Raw genomic sequence first — 17,419 nt, 5'->3', positions numbered from 1 at the left:
GGGAAACCATTGAGAATGGTAAGCAGACTGTAATGACACCCCTATTTGCTATATCTTTAACCAAATAAATGATAATAAAATGTTATTTGGCACATGCGCTGAATACAACAGGTGTAGATAGACCTTACAATGAAATGCTTACTTACAAGCCCTTAACTAACAATGCCATTTTAAGAAAAATAGATCAGTAAGAAATAAAAGTAACAAATAGTTAGAGCAGCAGTAAACTAACAATTGCGAGGCTATATACAGGGGGTACCGGTACAGGTTAGTCAAGGTAATATGTACACTACCGTTCAAAGGTTTGGGGTCACTTAGAAATGTCATTGTTTTTGAATGTTTTTGTCCATTAAAATAACATCAAATTGATCAGAAATACAGTGTAAACCTTGTTAATTTTGTAATGATTATTGTACCTGGAAACAGCAGATTTTTTTTAATGGAATGTCTACGTACAGAGGCCCATTATCTGCAGCCATCACTCCTGTGTTCCAATGGCACGTTGTGTTAGCTAATCTAAGTGTATCATTTTAAAAGGCTAATTGATCATTAGAATACCATTTTGCAATTATAGCAGCTTCATTAAATAGTACCCTCAAAACACCAGTCTCAACGTCAACAGTGAAGAGGCGACTCCGGGATGCTGGCCTTCTAGGTAGAGTTCCTCTGTCCAGTGTCTGTGTTCTTTTGTCCATCTTAATCTTTATTTGTATTGGCCAGTCTGAGATATGGCTTTTTAATTGCAACTCTGCCTAGAAGGCCAGCATCCCGGAGTCACGGCTTCACTGTTGTCGTTGAGACTGGTGTTTTGCGGGAACTATTTAATGAAGATCGCAGTTGAGGACTTGTGAGGTGTTTGTTTCTCAAACTAGACACTGATGTACTTGTCCTCTTGCTCCGTTGTGGACCTTCCTCTTTCTATTTTAGTTAGAGCCAGAACAAGAATAGACTGATGAGTTTCAGAAGAAAGTTATTTTTTTCTGACCATTTTGAGCCTGTAATTGAACCCACAAATGCTGATGCTCCAGATACTCAACTAGTCTAAAGGAGGACAGTTTTTTGCTTCCTTATCAGAACAACAGTTTCCAGCTGTGCTAACATAATTGCAAAAGGGTTTTCTAATGATCAATTAGACTTTTAAAATGATAAACTTGGATTAGCAAACACAACGTGCCATTGGAACACCTAGGTAGATATTCCCATAACAAATCTGCCGTTTCCAAGCTACAATAGTAATTTATAACATTAACAATGTTATTTTAATGGACAAAAAAAATAAGCCTCTCTTTCAAAAACAAGGACATTTCTAAGTGACCACACACTTTAGAACAGTAATGTACATGTAGGTAGAGTTAAAGTGACTATGCATAAAAAAGCAGAGAATAGCAGAAGCGTAAAGAAAGTGTGGGGGGCAATGCAAATAGTCTGGGTAGCCATTTGATCAGCTGTTCAGGAGTCTTATGGTTTAGGGGTAAAAGCTGTTAAGAAGCCTCTTGGACCTAGACTTGGCACTCCGGTACCGCTTGCCATGCGGTAGCAGAGAGAACAGTCTATGACTAGGGTGACTGGAGTCTTTGACAATTTTTAGAGCCTTCCTCTGACACCGCCTGGTATAGAGGTCCTGGATGGCAGGAAGCTTAGCCCCAGTGATGTACTGGGCCATATACATTACCCTCTGTAGCGCCTTGCTGTCAGAGGCTGAGCAGTTGCCATACCAGGCAGTGATGCAACCAGTCAGGATGCTCTCGATGGTGCAGCTGTAGAACTTTGAGGTTCTGAGGTCCCATGCCAAATCTATTCAGTCTCCTGAGGGGGAATAGGTTTTGTCGTTCCCTCTTCACGACTGTCTTGGTGTGCATGGACCATGATAGTTTGTAGGTGATGTGGACACCAAGGAACTTGAAGCTCTCAACCTGCTCCACTACAGCCCCGTCGATGAGAATGGGGCCTTCTCGGTCCTCCTTTTCCTGTAGTCCACAATCGTCTCCTTTCTCTTGATCACGTTGAGGGAGAGGTTGTTGTCCTGGCACCACATGGCCTGGTCTCTGACCTCCTCCTATAGGCTGTCTCATCGTTGTTGGTGATCAGGCCTACCACTGTTGTGTCATCAGCCAACTTAATGATGGTGTTGGAGTTGTGCCTGGCCATGCAGTCATGAGTGAACAGGGAGTACAGGAGGGGACTGAGCATGCACCGCTGGGGATCAGTGTGGCGGATGTGTTGTTACCTACCCTTACCATCTGGGGGCGGCCGGGATCCATGAAGTCCAGGATTCAGTTGCAGAGGGAGGTGTTTAGTCCCAGGGTCCTTAGCTTAGTGATGAGCTTTGAGGGCACTATGGTGTTGAACGCTGAGCTGTCGTCAATGAATAGCATTCTCACATAGGTGTTCCTTTTGTCCAGGCGGGAAAGGGCAGTGTGGAGTGCAATAGAGATTGCATCATCTGTGGATCTGTTGGGGCGGTATGCAAATTGGAGTAGGTCTAGGGTTTCTGGGATAATAGTGATGATGTGGGCCATGACCAGCATTTCAAACCACTTCATGGCTACAGACGTGAGTGCTACAGGGACTATGGTTGTCTGCTTGAAACACGTTGGTATTACAAACTCAGATAGGGAGAGGTTGAAAATGTCAGTGAAGACACTTGCCAGCTGGTCAGCGCATGCTCGGAGTACACGTCCTGGTAATCCGTCTGGCCCTGCGGCCTTGTGAATGTTGACCTGTTTAAAGGTCTTTTCTCACATCGGCTATGGAGAGCGTGTCATCTGTAGTCGTCCGGAACAGATGATGCTCTCATGCATGTTTCAGTGTTACTTGCCTTGAAGCGAGCATATAAGTAATTTAGCTCGTCTGGTAGGCTCGTGTCACTGGGCAGCTCATGGCTGTGCTTCCCTTCGTAGTCTGTAATAGTTTGCAAGTCCTGCCACATCCGACGAGCATTGGAGTCGGTGTAGTACGATTCGATCTTAGTCCTGTATTGACGCTTTGCCTTTTCAACGGTTCGTCGGAGGGCATAGCAGGATTTCTTATAAGCTTCCAGGTTAGAGTCCTGCTCCTTGAAAGCAGCAACTCTACCCTTTTAGATGTTGCCTGCAATCCATGGCTTCTGGTTGAGGTATGTACGTACAGTTACTGTGGGGACGATGTCACCAATGCACTTATTGACGAGGCCAGTGTTTGCCTAAAGGAGTACGTGTCTCCACAGACGTGGAAGGATGCTGAAGTTATTCCACTGCCTAAAAAGTAAAGCACCCTTTGCTGGCTTTAACAGCCACCCAATCAGTTTGCTGTCTGTTCTTAGTAAACTGAGGGAGAGAATTGTGTTTGACCAAATACAGTGCAATTGCTTAGGGAATAAGTTAACTATTGACTTTCAGCATGATTGGTTAAAATAAATGGATAATAAGACGATAGTTGGAGCTGTATTGTTAGATTTTAGTGCAGCCTTTGGTGTTATTGATCATAAGTTGTTATTGAAAAAAACTAACTTGCTATGACCTTACATGGCTTGCCATCACATTTCTTGGGGAGTTATTTATCCAGTAGAACCCAGAGAGTGTTCTTCAATTGAAGCTTGTCTAACATCAGCTATGTACAGTGTGATGTCCCGCAGGGCAGTTGTCTTGGGCCATTACTCTTCTCTATTTTTATAAATGATTTGCCACTGGTCTTACACAAAGCTAAAATGACTATGTATGCGGCTGATTCCACACTCCTGAGGAAGTTGAGGAAGCTAAACTCCTAGGTATAACATTTGATGGTCAATTATCATTGTCAAGTCATAGGCACTTAACCCTAATTTCTTCTGTAAGTCGCTCTGGATAAGAGTGTCTGCTAAATGACTCAAATGTAATTGCAAATGTAAAATATTGACAAAGTTGTTGTGAAGATGGGGAGGGGTATGTCTGTTATAAAAAGGTGTTCTGCATTTTTGACAGACAAAAACTGTACTAGTTGTTCAGGCACTGGTCTTGTCCCATCTTGATTACTGTCCGGTAATATGGTCAAGTGCAGCAAATAAAAACCTAGCAAAACTGTAGCTGGCTCAAAACAGAGCAGCACGCCTTGCCCTTAACTGCACATACAGAACTAACATCAACAACATGCACGCCATGTCTTTCCTGGTTGAGGGTTGATGTGAGATTAACTACTTCTCTTCAAATTTTTATGAGAATTATTACTGTGATAAAAATTCCAGCTTGTCTGAATAATCAAATAACATACAGCTCTGACACACATACATACCTCACAAGACATGCCAACAAGGGTCTCTTCACAGTCCCCAAGTTTTAAAAAAACAATTTCACGACAGTGCAGTGTTATCCAGAGCCATGAATGCACGGAACTCCCTTCCATCTCCAATTACTCAAACAAACAGCAAAATTACCCTTTAAAAATGGATTTAAAAACATTTCACGGCACAATAAGGACTGTGAGGGGGGGGGTTAATGCTGGGTTTCATCTGTTAGTACTAACTGGTGGAGATGGGGGTTAATGCTGGGTTTCATCTGTTAGTACTACCTGGTGGAGATGAGAGGTGGGGCTTAATGCTGGGTTTCATCTGTTAGTACTACCTGGTGGAGATGAGAGGTGGGGCTTAATGCTGGGTTTCATCTGTTAGTGCTACCTGGTGGAGATTGGGGGTCAATGCTGGGTTTCATCTGTTAGTACTACCTGGTGGAGATGAGAGGTGGGGCTTAATGCTGGGTTTCATCTGTCAGTACTACCTGGTGGAGAGGGGGTTAATGCTGGGTTTCATCTGTTAGTACTACCTGGTGGAGATGAGAGGTGGGGCTTAATGCTGGGTTTCATCTGTTAGTACTACCTGGTGGGGATGGGGGGTTAATGCTGGGTTTCATCTGTTAGTACTACCTGGTGGAGATGATGAGGGGGGTTAATGCTGGGTTTCATCTGTTAGTACTACCTGGTGGAGAGGGGGGTTAATGCTGGGTTTCACCTGTTAGTACTACCTGGTGGAGATGAGAGGTGGGGCTTAATGCTGGGTTTCATCTGTTAGTACTACCTGGTGGGGATGGGGGGGTAATGCTGGGTTTCATCTGTTAGTACTACCTGGTGGAGATGGGGGGTTAATGCTGGGTTTCATCTGTTAGTACTACCTGGTGGAGATGGGGGGTAATGCTGGGTTTCACCTGTTAGTACTACCTGGTGGAGATGATGGGGGGTTAATGCTGGGTTTCATCTGTTTGTACTACCTGGTGGAGATGATGAGGGGGTTAATGATGGGTTTTATCTGTTAGTACTACCTGGTGGAGATGGGGGGGGTTAATGCTGGGTTTCATCTGTTAGTACTACCTGGTGGAGATGAGGGGGGGTTAATGCTGGGTTTCATCTGTTAGTACTACCTGGTGGAGATGAGGGGGGGTTAATGCTGGGTTTCATCTGTTAGTACTGACTGGTGGAGATGAGGGGGGGTTAATGCTGGGTTTCACCTGTTAGTACTACCTGGTGGAGATGAGGGGGGGTTAATGCTGGGTTTCATCTGTTAGTACTGACTGGTGGAGATGAGGGGGTTAATGCTGGGTTTCATCTGTTAGTACTACCTGGTGGAGATGATGAGGGGGTTAATGCTGGGTTTCATCTGTTAGTACTACCTGGTGGAGAGGGGGGGTTAATGCTGGGTTTCACCTGTTAGTACTACCTGGTGGAGATGAGAGGTGGGGCTTAATGCTGGGTTTCATCTGTTAGTACTACCTGGTGGGGATGGGGGTTAATGCTGGGTTTCATCTGTTAGTACTACCTGGTGGAGATGGGGGTAATGCTGGGTTTCACCTGTTAGTACTACCTGGTGGAGATGATGGGGGTTAATGCTGGGTTTCATCTGTTTGTACTACCTGGTGGAGATGATGAGGGGGGTTAATGATGGGTTTTATCTGTTAGTACTACCTGGTGGAGATGGGGGGGTAATGCTGGGTTTCACCTGTTAGTACTACCTGGTGGAGATGATGGGGGGGTTAATGCTGGGTTTCATCTGTTTGTACTACCTGGTGGAGATGATGAGGGGGGTTAATGATGGGTTTTATCTGTTAGTACTACCTGGTGGAGATGGGGGTTAATGCTGGGTTTCATCTGTTAGTACTACCTGGTGGAGATGAGGGGGTTAATGCTGGGTTTCATCTGTTAGTACTACCTGGTGGAGATGAGGGGGGGGTTAATGCTGGGTTTCATCTGTTAGTACTGACTGGTGGAGATGAGGGGGGATTAATGCTGGGTTTCACCTGTTAGTACTACCTGGTGGAAATGAGGGGGGGTTAATGCTGGGTTTCATCTGTTAGTACTGACTGGTGGAGATGAGGGGGGGTTAATGCTGGGTTTCATCTGTTAGTACTGACTGGTGGAGATGAGAGGTGGGGCTTAATGCTGGGTTTCATCTGTTAGTACTACCTGGTGGAGATGGGGGGTTAATGCTGGGTTTCATCTGTTAGTACTACCTGGTGGAGATGGGGGTTAATGCTGGGTTTCATCTGTTAGTACTACCTGGTGGAGATGAGAGGTGGGGCTTAATGCTGGGTTTCATCTGTTAGTACTACCTGGTGGAGATGGGGGGGTTAATGCTGGGTTTCACCTGTTAGTACTACCTGGTGGAGATGAGGGGGGTTAATGCTGGGTTTCATCTGTTAGTACTGACTGGTGGAGATGAGGGGGGGTTAATGCTGGGTTTCATCTGTTAGTACTACCTGGTGGAGATGATGAGGGGGGTTAATGCTGGGTTTCATCTGTTAGCACTACCTGGTGGAGAGGGGGGTTAATGCTGGGTTTCACCTGTTAGTACTACCTGGTGGAGATGAGAGGTGGGGCTTAATGCTGGGTTTCATCTGTTAGTACTACCTGGTGGGGATGGGGGTTAATGCTGGGTTTCATCTGTTAGTACTACCTGGTGGAGATGGGGGGGGGTTAATGCTGGGTTTCATCTGTTAGTACTACCTGGTGGAGATGGGGGGGGGGTAATGCTGGGTTTCACCTGTTAGTACTACCTGGTGGAGATGAGGGGGGGTTAATGCTGGGTTTCATCTGTTTGTACTACCTGGTGGAGATGATGAGGGGGGGGTTAATGATGGGTTTTATCTGTTAGTACTACCTGGTGGAGATGGGGGGTTAATGCTGGGTTTCATCTGTTAGTACTACCTGGTGGAGATGAGGGGGGGTTAATGCTGGGTTTCATCTGTTAGTACTACCTGGTGGAGATGAGGGGGTTAATGCTGGGTTTCATCTGTTAGTACTGACTGGTGGAGATGAGGGGGGGTTAATGCTGGGTTTCACCTGTTAGTACTACCTGGTGGAAATGAGGGGGGGTTAATGCTGGGTTTCATCTGTTAGTACTGACTGGTGGAGATGAGGGGGGGTTAATGCTGGGTTTCATCTGTTAGTACTGACTGGTGGAGATGAGAGGTGGGGCTTAATGCTGGGTTTCATCTGTTAGTACTACCTGGTGGAGATGGGGGTTAATGCTGGGTGTCATCTGTCAGTACTACCTGGTGGAGATGAGAGGAGGGGCTTAATGCTGGGTTTCATCTGTCAGTACTACCTGGTGGAGATGAGAGGAGGGGCTTAATGCTGGGTTTCATCTGTTAGTACTACCTGGTGGAGATGAGAGGTGGGGCTTAATGCTGGGTTTCATATGTTAGTTCTATACTGGTGGTTGTAACACTGAAATGGTGAGATAAATAGGTTGGATATGGGCAGACAGGTTCCTGGTAACTGTCACGGATCCCCCCGATACTGATGCTCATTCTGTTCACCAGTTACGGAGTTCTCCGTCACCAGCTTTCTAGGCTTCACTGAACGGGATTCACTATCATCAACCCCGGACTGTCTTGTCTGATAACACACACCTGGTTCCATTATCATCAACCCCCGGACTGTCTTGTCTGATAACACACACCTGGTTCCATTATCATCAACCCCCGGACTGTCTTGTCTGATAACACACACCTGGTTCCATTATCATCAACCCCCGGACTGTCTTGTCTGATAACACACACCTGGTTCCATTATCATCAACCCCCGGACTGTCTTGTCTGATAACACACACCTGGTTCCATTATCATCAACCCCCGGACTGACTTGTCTGATAACACACACCTGGTTCCATTATCATCAACCCCGGACTGTCTTGTCTGATAACACACACCTGGTTCCATTATCATCAACCCCGGACTGTCTTGTCTGATCACACACACCTGGTTCCATTATCATCAACCCCGGACTGTCTTGTCCGATTACACACACCTGGTTCCATTATCATCAACCCCGGACTGTCTTGTCTGATAACACACACCTGGTTCCATTATCATCAACCCCCGGACTGTCTTGTCTGATAACACACACCTGGTTCCATTATCATCAACCCCCGGACTGTCTTGTCTGATAACACACACCTGGTTCCATTATCATCAACCCCCGGACTGTCTTGTCTGATAACACACACCTGGTTCCATTATCATCAACCCCCGGACTGACTTGTCTGATAACACACACCTGGTTCCATTATCATCAACCCCCGGACTGACTTGTCTGATAACACACACCTGGTTCCATTATCATCAACCCCCGGACTGTCTTGTCTGATAACACACACCTGGTTCCATTATCATCAACCCCCGGACTGTCTTGTCTGATAACACACACCTGGTTCCATTATCATCAACCCCCGGACTGTCTTGTCTGATAACACACACCTGGTTCCATTATCATCAACCCCCGGACTGTCTTGTCTGATAACACACACCTGGTTCCATTATCATCAACCCCCGGACTGTCTTGTCTGATAACACACACCTGGTTCCATTATCATCAACCCCCGGACTGTCTTGTCTGATAACACACACCTGGTTCCATTATCATCAACCCCCGGACTGTCTTGTCTGATAACACACACCTGGTTCCATTATCATCAACCCCCGGACTGTCTTGTCTGATAACACACACCTGGTTCCATTATCATCAACCCCCGGACTGTCTTGTCTGATAACACACACCTGGTTCCATTATCATCAACCCCCGGACTGTCTTGTCTGATAACACACACCTGCTTCCCATTTCCCCTGATCAGTATATATGTTCCCTCTGTCTTTGTCGGTTATTGTCCGTTGGTGGTGTGAGCACCTATGTGTTGGTGCAGCTGTTATGCTACGTGCTTTATATATATTGTGTATTACTGTTATGGTCCCGTGTCATTCAACAAGGTTTACCCTCACTCTTTTGTTTGGGTACAGCCCAGTGTTTTTGTATACATGTTTGTTTTGGGTGTATTAAAAACACTAATTGTGTATTCCTGTCTCCAAAATCCAGCGTGACAGTAACAAATCAACCATCAGTTCTTAAGTACTTTCTAAAGGCCCAGCATGACTTTGTATCGGGCAAGAGTCTTCATCAGACATGACATGAGAGTAGCGGTGGGTCAGTTAGGAAACACTGCTATGATCTATGAGTCAGTTAGCAAACACTGCTATGATCTATGAGTCAGTTAGCAAACACTGCTATGATCTATGAGTCAGTTAGCAAACACTGCTATGATCTATGAGTCAGTTAGCAAACACTGCTATGATCTATGAGTCAGTTAGCAAACACTGCTATGATCTATGAGTCAGTTAGCAAACACTGCTATGATCTATGAGTCAGTTAGCAAACACTGCTATGATCTATGAGTCAGTTAGCAAACACTGCTATGATCTATGAGTCAGTTAGCAAACACTGCTATGATCTATGAGTCAGTTAGCAAACACTGCTATGATCTATGAGTCAGTTAGCAAACACTGCTATGATCTATGAGTCAGTTAGCAAACACTGCTATGATCTATGAGTCAGTTAGCAAACACTGCTATGATCTATGAGTCAGTTAGCAAACACTGCTATGATCTATGAGTCAGTTAGCAAACACTGCTATGATCTATGAGTCAGTTAGCAAACACTGCTATGATCTATGAGTCAGTTAGCAAACACTGCTATGATCTATGAGTCAGTTAGCAAACACTGCTATGATCTATGAGTCAGTTAGCAAACACTGCTATGATCTATGAGTCAGTTAGCAAACACTGCTATGATCTATGAGTCAGTTAGCAAACACTGCTATGATCTATGAGTCAGTTAGCAAACACTGCTATGATCTGGGAGTCAGTTAGCAAACACTGCTATGATCTATGAGTCAGTTAGCAAACACTGCTATGATCTGTGAGTCAGTTAGCAAACACTGCTATGATCTATGAGTCAGTTAGCAAACACTGCTATGATCTGTGAGTCAGTTAGCAAACACTGCTATGATCTATGAGTCAGTTAGCAAACACTGCTATGATCTATGAGTCAGTTAGCAAACACTGCTATGATCTGTGAGTCAGTTAGCAAACACTGCTATGATCTATGAGTCAGTTAGCAAACACTGCTATGATCTATGAGTCAGTTAGCAAACACTGCTATGATTTATGAGTCAGTTAGCAAACACTGCTATGATCTATGAGTCAGTTAGCAAACACTGCTATGATCTGTGAGTCAGTTAGCAAACACTGCTATGATCTATGAGTCAGTTAGCAAACACTGCTATGATCTATGAGTCAGTTAGCAAACACTGCTATGATCTGTGAGTCAGTTAGCAAACACTGCTATGATCTATGAGTCAGTTAGCAAACACTGCTATGATCTATGAGTTAAAAAAGCATGTGGACCTGATGGCATCCTACATGAGATGCTAAAACTCACTAGTGCAACATTTCAATTGGCTATATTAAAACTGCTTAATTTGATCCTGAGTGTAGGTTATTTCCCTGACATCTTGAATCAAGGACTCATAACCCCAATCTTTAAAAACGGAGACAAATTTGACCCTAACAATTACAGAGGCATTTATGTGAACAGTAACCCGGGGAAGGTTTTCTGTAGTATTATAAATGTAAGAGTTCTAAACTTCTTTAATAAGCACAATGTCTCGAGTAAAAGCCAAATTGGATTTATACCAAAACATTGCACAACTGATCATATTTACACCATACACCCTGATAGATAAACATGTCCACCAAAATAATACCAAAATATACGCTTGTTTTATCGACTTCCAAAAAGCATTTGATTCTATTTGGCATTCAGGACTGTTCAACAAGGTTATTGAACGTGGTGTAGGGGGTAAAACTTATGACATAATTAAATCAATGTATACTGGCAATACGTGCAGCATTAAAATTGGCAAGAAAAGAGCAGAATTCAGGGGTCCAGGGGTGGGGCCTTCGTCAGGGTTGCAATCTGAGCCCTACACTCTTCAATATTTACATTAACGAATTGGCCACTATTCTAGAAAAATCCTCAGCCCCTGGTGTTAGTCTCCACAATTCAGAAGTTAAATGCCTTCTCTTCACAGATGACCTATGCCTGCTGTCACCCACAGCACATGGCCGACAGCAGAGCCTGGACCTGCTAGAGCAGTACTGCCAGACCTGGGCCCTGGCAGTAAACCCCAAAAATACTAAAATAATGATTTTCCAGAGAAGATCCAGATCTCAGGGAATTAGACCAAAGTTCTCAATTGGTACAAAATATATAGAGTACAGCACACAATACAATTACTTAGGTTTAAAAATAAGCTCACCTGGGCACCTTAATGAGGCAGTTAATAAACTGAGAAAGAAAGCACGCAGGGCATTCTACACCATTAAAAAGCACATTCAAATTGAAATACCCATTACAATTTGGATAAAACTAATTGAATATGTCATTGAACCAACTGCACTTTATGGCAGCGAGGTGTGGGGTCCACTTTATGGCAGCGAGGTGTGGGGTCCACTTTATGGCAGTGAGGTGTGGGGTCCACTTTATGGCAGCGAGGTGTGGGGTCCACTTTATGGCAGCGAGGTGTGGGGTCCACTTTATGGCAGAGAGGTGTGGGGTCCACTTTATGGCAGTGAGGTGTGGGGTCCACTTTATGGCAGCGAGGTGTGGGGTCCACTTTATGGCAGTGAGGTGTGGGGTCCACTTTATGGCAGCGAGGTGTGGGGTCCACTTTATGGCAGCGAGGTGTGGGGTCCACTTTATGGCAGCGAGGTGTGGGGTCCACTTTATGGCAGCGAGGTGTGGGGTCCACTTTATGGCAGCGAGGTGTGGGGTCCACTTTATGGCAGCGAGGTGTGGGTTCCACTTTATGGCAGCGAGGTGTGGGGTCCACTTTATGGCAGTGAGGTGTGAGGTCCACATTATGGCAGCGAGGTGTGGGGTCCACTTTATGGCAGCGAGGTGTGAGGTCCACATTATGGCAGCGAGGTGTGAGGTCCACTTTATGGCAGCGAGGTGTGAGGTCCACTTTATGGCAGCGAGGTGTGAGGTCCACTTTATGGCAGAGAGGTGTGAGGTCCACTTTATGGCAGCGAGGTGTGAGGTCCACTTTATGGCAGTGAGGTGTGAGGTCCACTTTATGGCAGCGAGGTGTGAGGTCCACTTTATGGCAGCGAGGTGTGGGGTCCACTTTATGGCAGCGAGGTGTGGGGTCCACTTTATGGCAGCGAGGTGTGGGGTCCACTTTATGGCAGCGAGGTGTGGGGTCCACTTTATGGCAGCGAGGTGTGGGGTCCACTTTATGGCAGCGAGGTGTGGGGTCCACTTTATGGCAGTGAGGTGTGGGGTCCACTTTATGGCAGTGAGGTGTGGGGTCCACTTTATGGCAGTGAGGTGTGGGGTCCACTTTATGGCAGTGAGGTGTGGGGTCCACTTTATGGCAGCGAGGTGTGGGGTCCACTTTATGGCAGCGAGGTGTGGGGTCCACTTTATGGCAGCGAGGTGTGGGGTCCACTTTATGGCAGTGAGGTGTGGGGTCCACTTTATGGCAGCGAGGTGTGGGGTCCACTTTATGGCAGCGAGGTGTGGGGTCCACTTTATGGCAGTGAGGTGTGGGGTCCACTTTATGGCAGTGAGGTGTGGGGTCCACTTTATGGCAGTGAGGTGTGGGGTCCACTTGCAAAACAAGATTTAATCAAATGGGACAAACACCCCATTGAAACCCTACATGCAGAGTTTTGTAAGATTCTCCTACATGTCCAGAGGGAAACTACAAACAATGCATGCAGGGCAGAATTAGGCCAATATCCACTAATAATAAAAACTCAAAAAAGAGCAATTAAGTTTTGGAAACATCTATAATACAGTGAGCCCCTCTCATATCATTACCAAGCCCTGCAATGCCAAGAGCTGAGCAAAGAAAAGAGTCCCCTCATCCAGCTGGTCCGGGGTCTGAGTTCACAAACCTGTTCTACTAACACACTGAAGCCTCAGGACCAGACCATCCAATCAATCAGGATAAACCAAATTACAACACAGTCAAAACAAAATTATATTGCTTATTGGGAAACACAAACACAAAGCAAAATGAAGTGCTATCTGGCCCTAAATCGACAGTACACCGTGGCTAAATATTTGACCATGGTTACTGATCAAAACCTTAGAAAAACCTTGACAAAATACAAGCTCAGTGAGCACAGCCTTGCCGTTGAGAAGGGTAGACACAGGAAAACCCGGCTCCATGTAGAGGAAAGGCTGTGCAACCACTGCACAACAGCAGAACCTGAGACGGAGCTGCATTTCCTGACAAAATGTCAAAAATATAAAACAATTAGAGAGTGTAATTTTCCCAAATTTGAAACCCTTATTCAAGGTTTCAAAGACCTCTCTGATGAGAGTAAGCTACCCGTCCTGTTGGGGGAGGAAGCAGAGAGCTGTGGGTTGGCAGCGCATTACATTGCTGCCTGCCATAAGTTGAGGGACAGTGTTTGACAGACCAATCAACCTGCACATGTCCTCTACTGTATGCTTATTGTTGAATGTATGGTTATTTTGAAACTTGGTTATTGTTGTTACTGTTGTCCTGTTGACAATTTTGATTCTCATTTTTTTATATTGTAAATATCCAAAATAGAGGGAGGGAGAGAGAGAGAGAGTAAGAGGGAGGGAGAGAGAGAGTAAGAGGGAGGGAGAGAGAGAGTAAGAGGGAGGGAGAGAGAGAGTAAGAGGGAGGGAGAGAGAGAGAGTAAGAGGGAGGGAGAGAGAGACAGTAAGAGGGAGAGAGAGAGTAAGAGGGAGAGAGAGAGAGAGTAAGAGGGAGAGAGAGTAAGAGGGAGAGAGAGAGTAAGAGGGAGGGAGAGTAAGAGGGAGGGAGAGTAAGAGGGAGGGAGAGAGAGAGAGTAAGAGGGAGGGAGAGAGAGAGTAAGAGGGAGGGAGAGAGAGAGTAAGAGGGAAGGAGAGAGAGAGAGTAAGAGGGAGGGAGAGAGAGAGTAAGAGGGAGGGAGAGAGAGAGAGTAAGAGGGAGGGAGAGAGAGAGTAAGAGGGAGGGAGAGAGAGAGTAAGAGGGAGGGAGAGTAAGAGGGAGGGAGAGAGAGAGAGTAAGAGGGAGGGAGGGAGAGAGAGAGTAAGGGGGAGGGAGAGAGAGAGTAAGAGGGAAGGAGAGAGAGAGAGTAAGAGGGAGGGAGAGAGAGAGTAAGAGGGAGGGAGAGAGAGAGTAAGAGGGAGGGAGAGAGAGAGTAAGAGGGATGGAGAGAGAGAGTAAGAGGGAGGGAGAGAGAGAGTAAGAGGGATGGAGAGAGAGAGTAAGAGGGAGAAAGAGAGACAGTAAGAGTGGGGGAGAGAGAGAGAGAGAGTAAGAGAGAGAGAGAGTAAGAGGGAGGGAGAGAGAGACAGTAAGAGGGAGGGAGAGAGAGAGTAAGAGGGAGGGAGAAAGAGACAGTAAGAGTGGGGAGAGAGAGACAGTAAGAGAGAGTAAGAGAGAGAGTAAGAGGGAGGGAGAGAGAGACAGTAAGAGGGAGGGAGAGAGAGAGAGTAAGAGGGAGGGAGAGAATAAGAGGGAGAGAGAGACAGTAAGAGTGGGGAGAGAGAGAGAGTAAGAGGGAGGGAGGGAGGGAGGGAGGGAGGGAGGGAGGGAGGGAGGGAGGGAGGGAGGGAGGGAGGGAGTAAGAGGGAGAGAGAGAGAGACAGTAAGAGTGGGGAGAGACAGACAGTAAGAGAGAGTAAGAGAGAGAGAGTAAGAGGGAGGGAGAGAGAGACAGTAAGAGGGAGGGAGAGAGAGAGAGAGTAAGAGGGAGAGAGAGAGAGACAGTAAGAGTGGGGAGAGAGAGAGAGTAAGAGGGAGGGAGAGAGAGACAGTAAGAGTGGGGAGAGAGAGACAGTAAGAGAGAGTAAGAGAGAGAGTAAGAGGGAGAGAGAGAGAGACAGTAAGAGTGGGGAGAGAGAGACAGTAAGAGGGAGGGAGAGAGAGAGTAAGAGGGAGAACCTTCCCAAACCTTCCATAACAAAGCCCTCACCCACAGAGAGATGAACCTGGAGAAGAGTCCCCTAAGCAAGCTGGTCCTGGGGCTCTGTTCACAAACACATACACACCCCACAGAGCACCAGGACAGCAGCACAATTAGACCCAACCAAATCATGAGAAAACAAAAAGATAATTACTTGACAAATTGGAAAGAATTAACAAAACAACTGAGCAAACTGGAATGCTATTTGTCCCTAAACAGAGAGTACACAGTGGCAGAATACCTGTCCACTGTGACTGACCCAAACTTAAGGAAAGCTTTGACTATGTACAGACTTAGTGAGCATAGCCTTGCTATTGAGGAAGGCCTCCGTAGACAGACCTGTCTCTCAAGAGAAGACAGGCTATGTGCATACTGTGCATACCTCATTCTCAATGTAGGTTACACACACCCACCTACCTCATTCTCAATGTAGGTTACACACACCCCCCTACCTCATTCTCAACATAGGATACACACACCCCCCTACCCCATTCTCAATGTAGGTTACACACTTCCACCTACCTCATTCTCAACGTAGGTTACACAGACCCACATACCTCATTCTCAATGTAGGTTACACACACCCACCTACCTCATTCTCAACGTAGGTTACACACACACACCTACCTCATTCTCAATGTAGGTTACACCCACCCACCTACCTCATTCTCAAAGTAGGATACACACACCCACCTACCTCATTCTCAATGTAGGTTACACACGCTCACCTACTGTTGTAACTTTAATGTGTTTGAGTTAATGTTTAAGTTTATTCTTTGAGCTGTATCTGTAAAGATATTTCTTTAGATTTATTTGCATATGTAATTGTATTGGGTTGTGTTGAATTATGCTTTTTGACTGCAAGTCCCAGAATGCCTTGTGAGAGGAATGAGTGATAACGCGCCAATTATGTGCAGGTGTTTTGGTGATTGTAGCTGACTTTCCGACAGCATCTTACCTGCATTGCTCTGTACAAAAACAATTGTGGTTAAATGTAACGTAAACAAGTATTCTTACTAAAAGAAGCTTTCTTATCAAAACCGACATCCCGAGTCATTACTAAGAAGTTAGCAAATCTAAAACCTACCTCATTCTCAATGTAGGTTACACACACCCACCTACCTCATTCTCAACATAGGATACACACACCCACCTACCCCATTCTCAATGTAGGTTACACACTTCCACCTACCTCATTCTCAACATAGGTTACACAGACCCACATACCTCATTCTCAATGAAGGTTACACACGCGCACCTACCTCATTCTCAACGTAGGTTACACACACACACCTACCTCATTCTCAACGTAGGTTACACACACCCACCTACCTCATTCTCAATGTTGGTTACACACACCCACCTACCTCATTCACAACGTAGGTTACACACACCCACCTACCTCATTCTCAATGTAGGTTACACACGCCCACCTACCTCATTCTCAACGTAGGTTACACACGCCCACCTACCTCATTCTCAACGTAGGTTACACACGCCCACCTACCTCATTCTCAACGTAGGTTACACAGGCTCACCTACAGCGCCTTCAGAAAGTATTCATTCCCCTTTACTGTTCTATATTTTGTTCTGAATTTGAAAATAGATTCATTATAGATTTTCTCACCCATCCACACACAATACCCCGTAATGACAAAGTGAAAGCATGCTTTTTGCCATGTTTGCAAATGTATTGAAAATAAAATACAGAAATATCTCTTTTACATAGGTATTCCCACAGCTGTGAGTTCCGTTTCATTCTGTTTATTTTTTATCTTGAAAAACTCCCCAGTCCTTAACAATTGCAAGCATACCCTTAACATGATTCAGCCACCAGCATGTTTGACAATATGGAGAGTGGTACTCAGTAATGTGTTGTGTTGGATTTGCTCCAGACATAACACTTTGTAGTCAGGACAAACAGTGAATTGCTTTGCCACATTTTTTGCAGTATTACGTTAGTGCCTTGTTGCAAACAGGATGCACGTTTTGGAACATTTATTTTTCTTCTGTACAGGCTTCCTTCTCGTCAATTAGGTTAGTATTGGAGAGTAACTTCAATGTTGTTGATCCATCCTCAGTTTTCTCCAATCACAACCATTAAACTCTGTAACTGTTTTAAAGTCACCATTGGCCTCATGGTGAAA

General features: G+C 45.5%; 2 protein-coding genes and 1 long non-coding RNA gene across 29 annotated transcripts in view; 1 reads left to right on the top strand and 2 right to left on the bottom strand.

Annotated features, from left to right (window-relative positions):
• Positions 1-17,419, bottom strand: part of LOC118395944 (cortactin-binding protein 2-like) — a 121,341-nt gene that overhangs the window by 41,286 nt on the left and 62,636 nt on the right. The gene's annotated exons all lie outside the window — the stretch shown is intronic.
• LOC127908314 (uncharacterized) lies at positions 7,590-9,148 on the bottom strand. The gene is made up of 3 exons (XR_008066792.1): positions 8,547-9,148; positions 8,297-8,446; positions 7,590-8,050 (listed from the first exon to the last, which is right to left on the bottom strand). It is a non-coding gene; the product is annotated as an uncharacterized LOC127908314 (long non-coding RNA).
• On the top strand, positions 11,746-13,074 carry LOC127908313 (uncharacterized). Of its 3 annotated transcripts, none has more exons than XM_052466265.1 (2): positions 11,746-12,069; positions 12,259-13,074. In XM_052466265.1, exons 1-2 carry the CDS (start codon positions 11,762-11,764, stop codon positions 12,962-12,964), a joined length of 1,014 nt encoding a protein of 337 aa, XP_052322225.1. In that variant the 5' UTR covers positions 11,746-11,761; the 3' UTR covers positions 12,965-13,074. The 3 variants fall into 3 exon arrangements, with proteins under 3 accessions (XP_052322225.1, XP_052322224.1, XP_052322223.1); XM_052466264.1 differs by having other exon boundaries at positions 11,746-12,096; XM_052466263.1 differs by having other exon boundaries at positions 11,746-12,123.

The sequence above is a fragment of the Oncorhynchus keta genome, chromosome 17, assembly GCF_023373465.1.
Source record: "Oncorhynchus keta strain PuntledgeMale-10-30-2019 chromosome 17, Oket_V2, whole genome shotgun sequence".
In the NCBI taxonomy this organism is placed as follows: domain Eukaryota; kingdom Metazoa; phylum Chordata; class Actinopteri; order Salmoniformes; family Salmonidae; genus Oncorhynchus; species Oncorhynchus keta.
This window is presented reverse-complemented; position numbering and strand designations above follow the sequence as displayed.

What these genes read in the sequence shown, in the direction of transcription:
- LOC127908313 (XM_052466263.1), top strand. Translation starts at nt 11,762, where the DNA reads ATGGCAGCGAGGTGTGGGGTCCACTTTATGGCAGTGAGGTGTGGGGTC. An exon ending in GTCCACTTTATGGCAGCGAG is followed by an intron (nt 12,124 to 12,258) that starts GTGTGGGTTCCA and finishes TATGGCAGCGAG; the next exon opens with GTGTGAGGTCCACTTTATGG.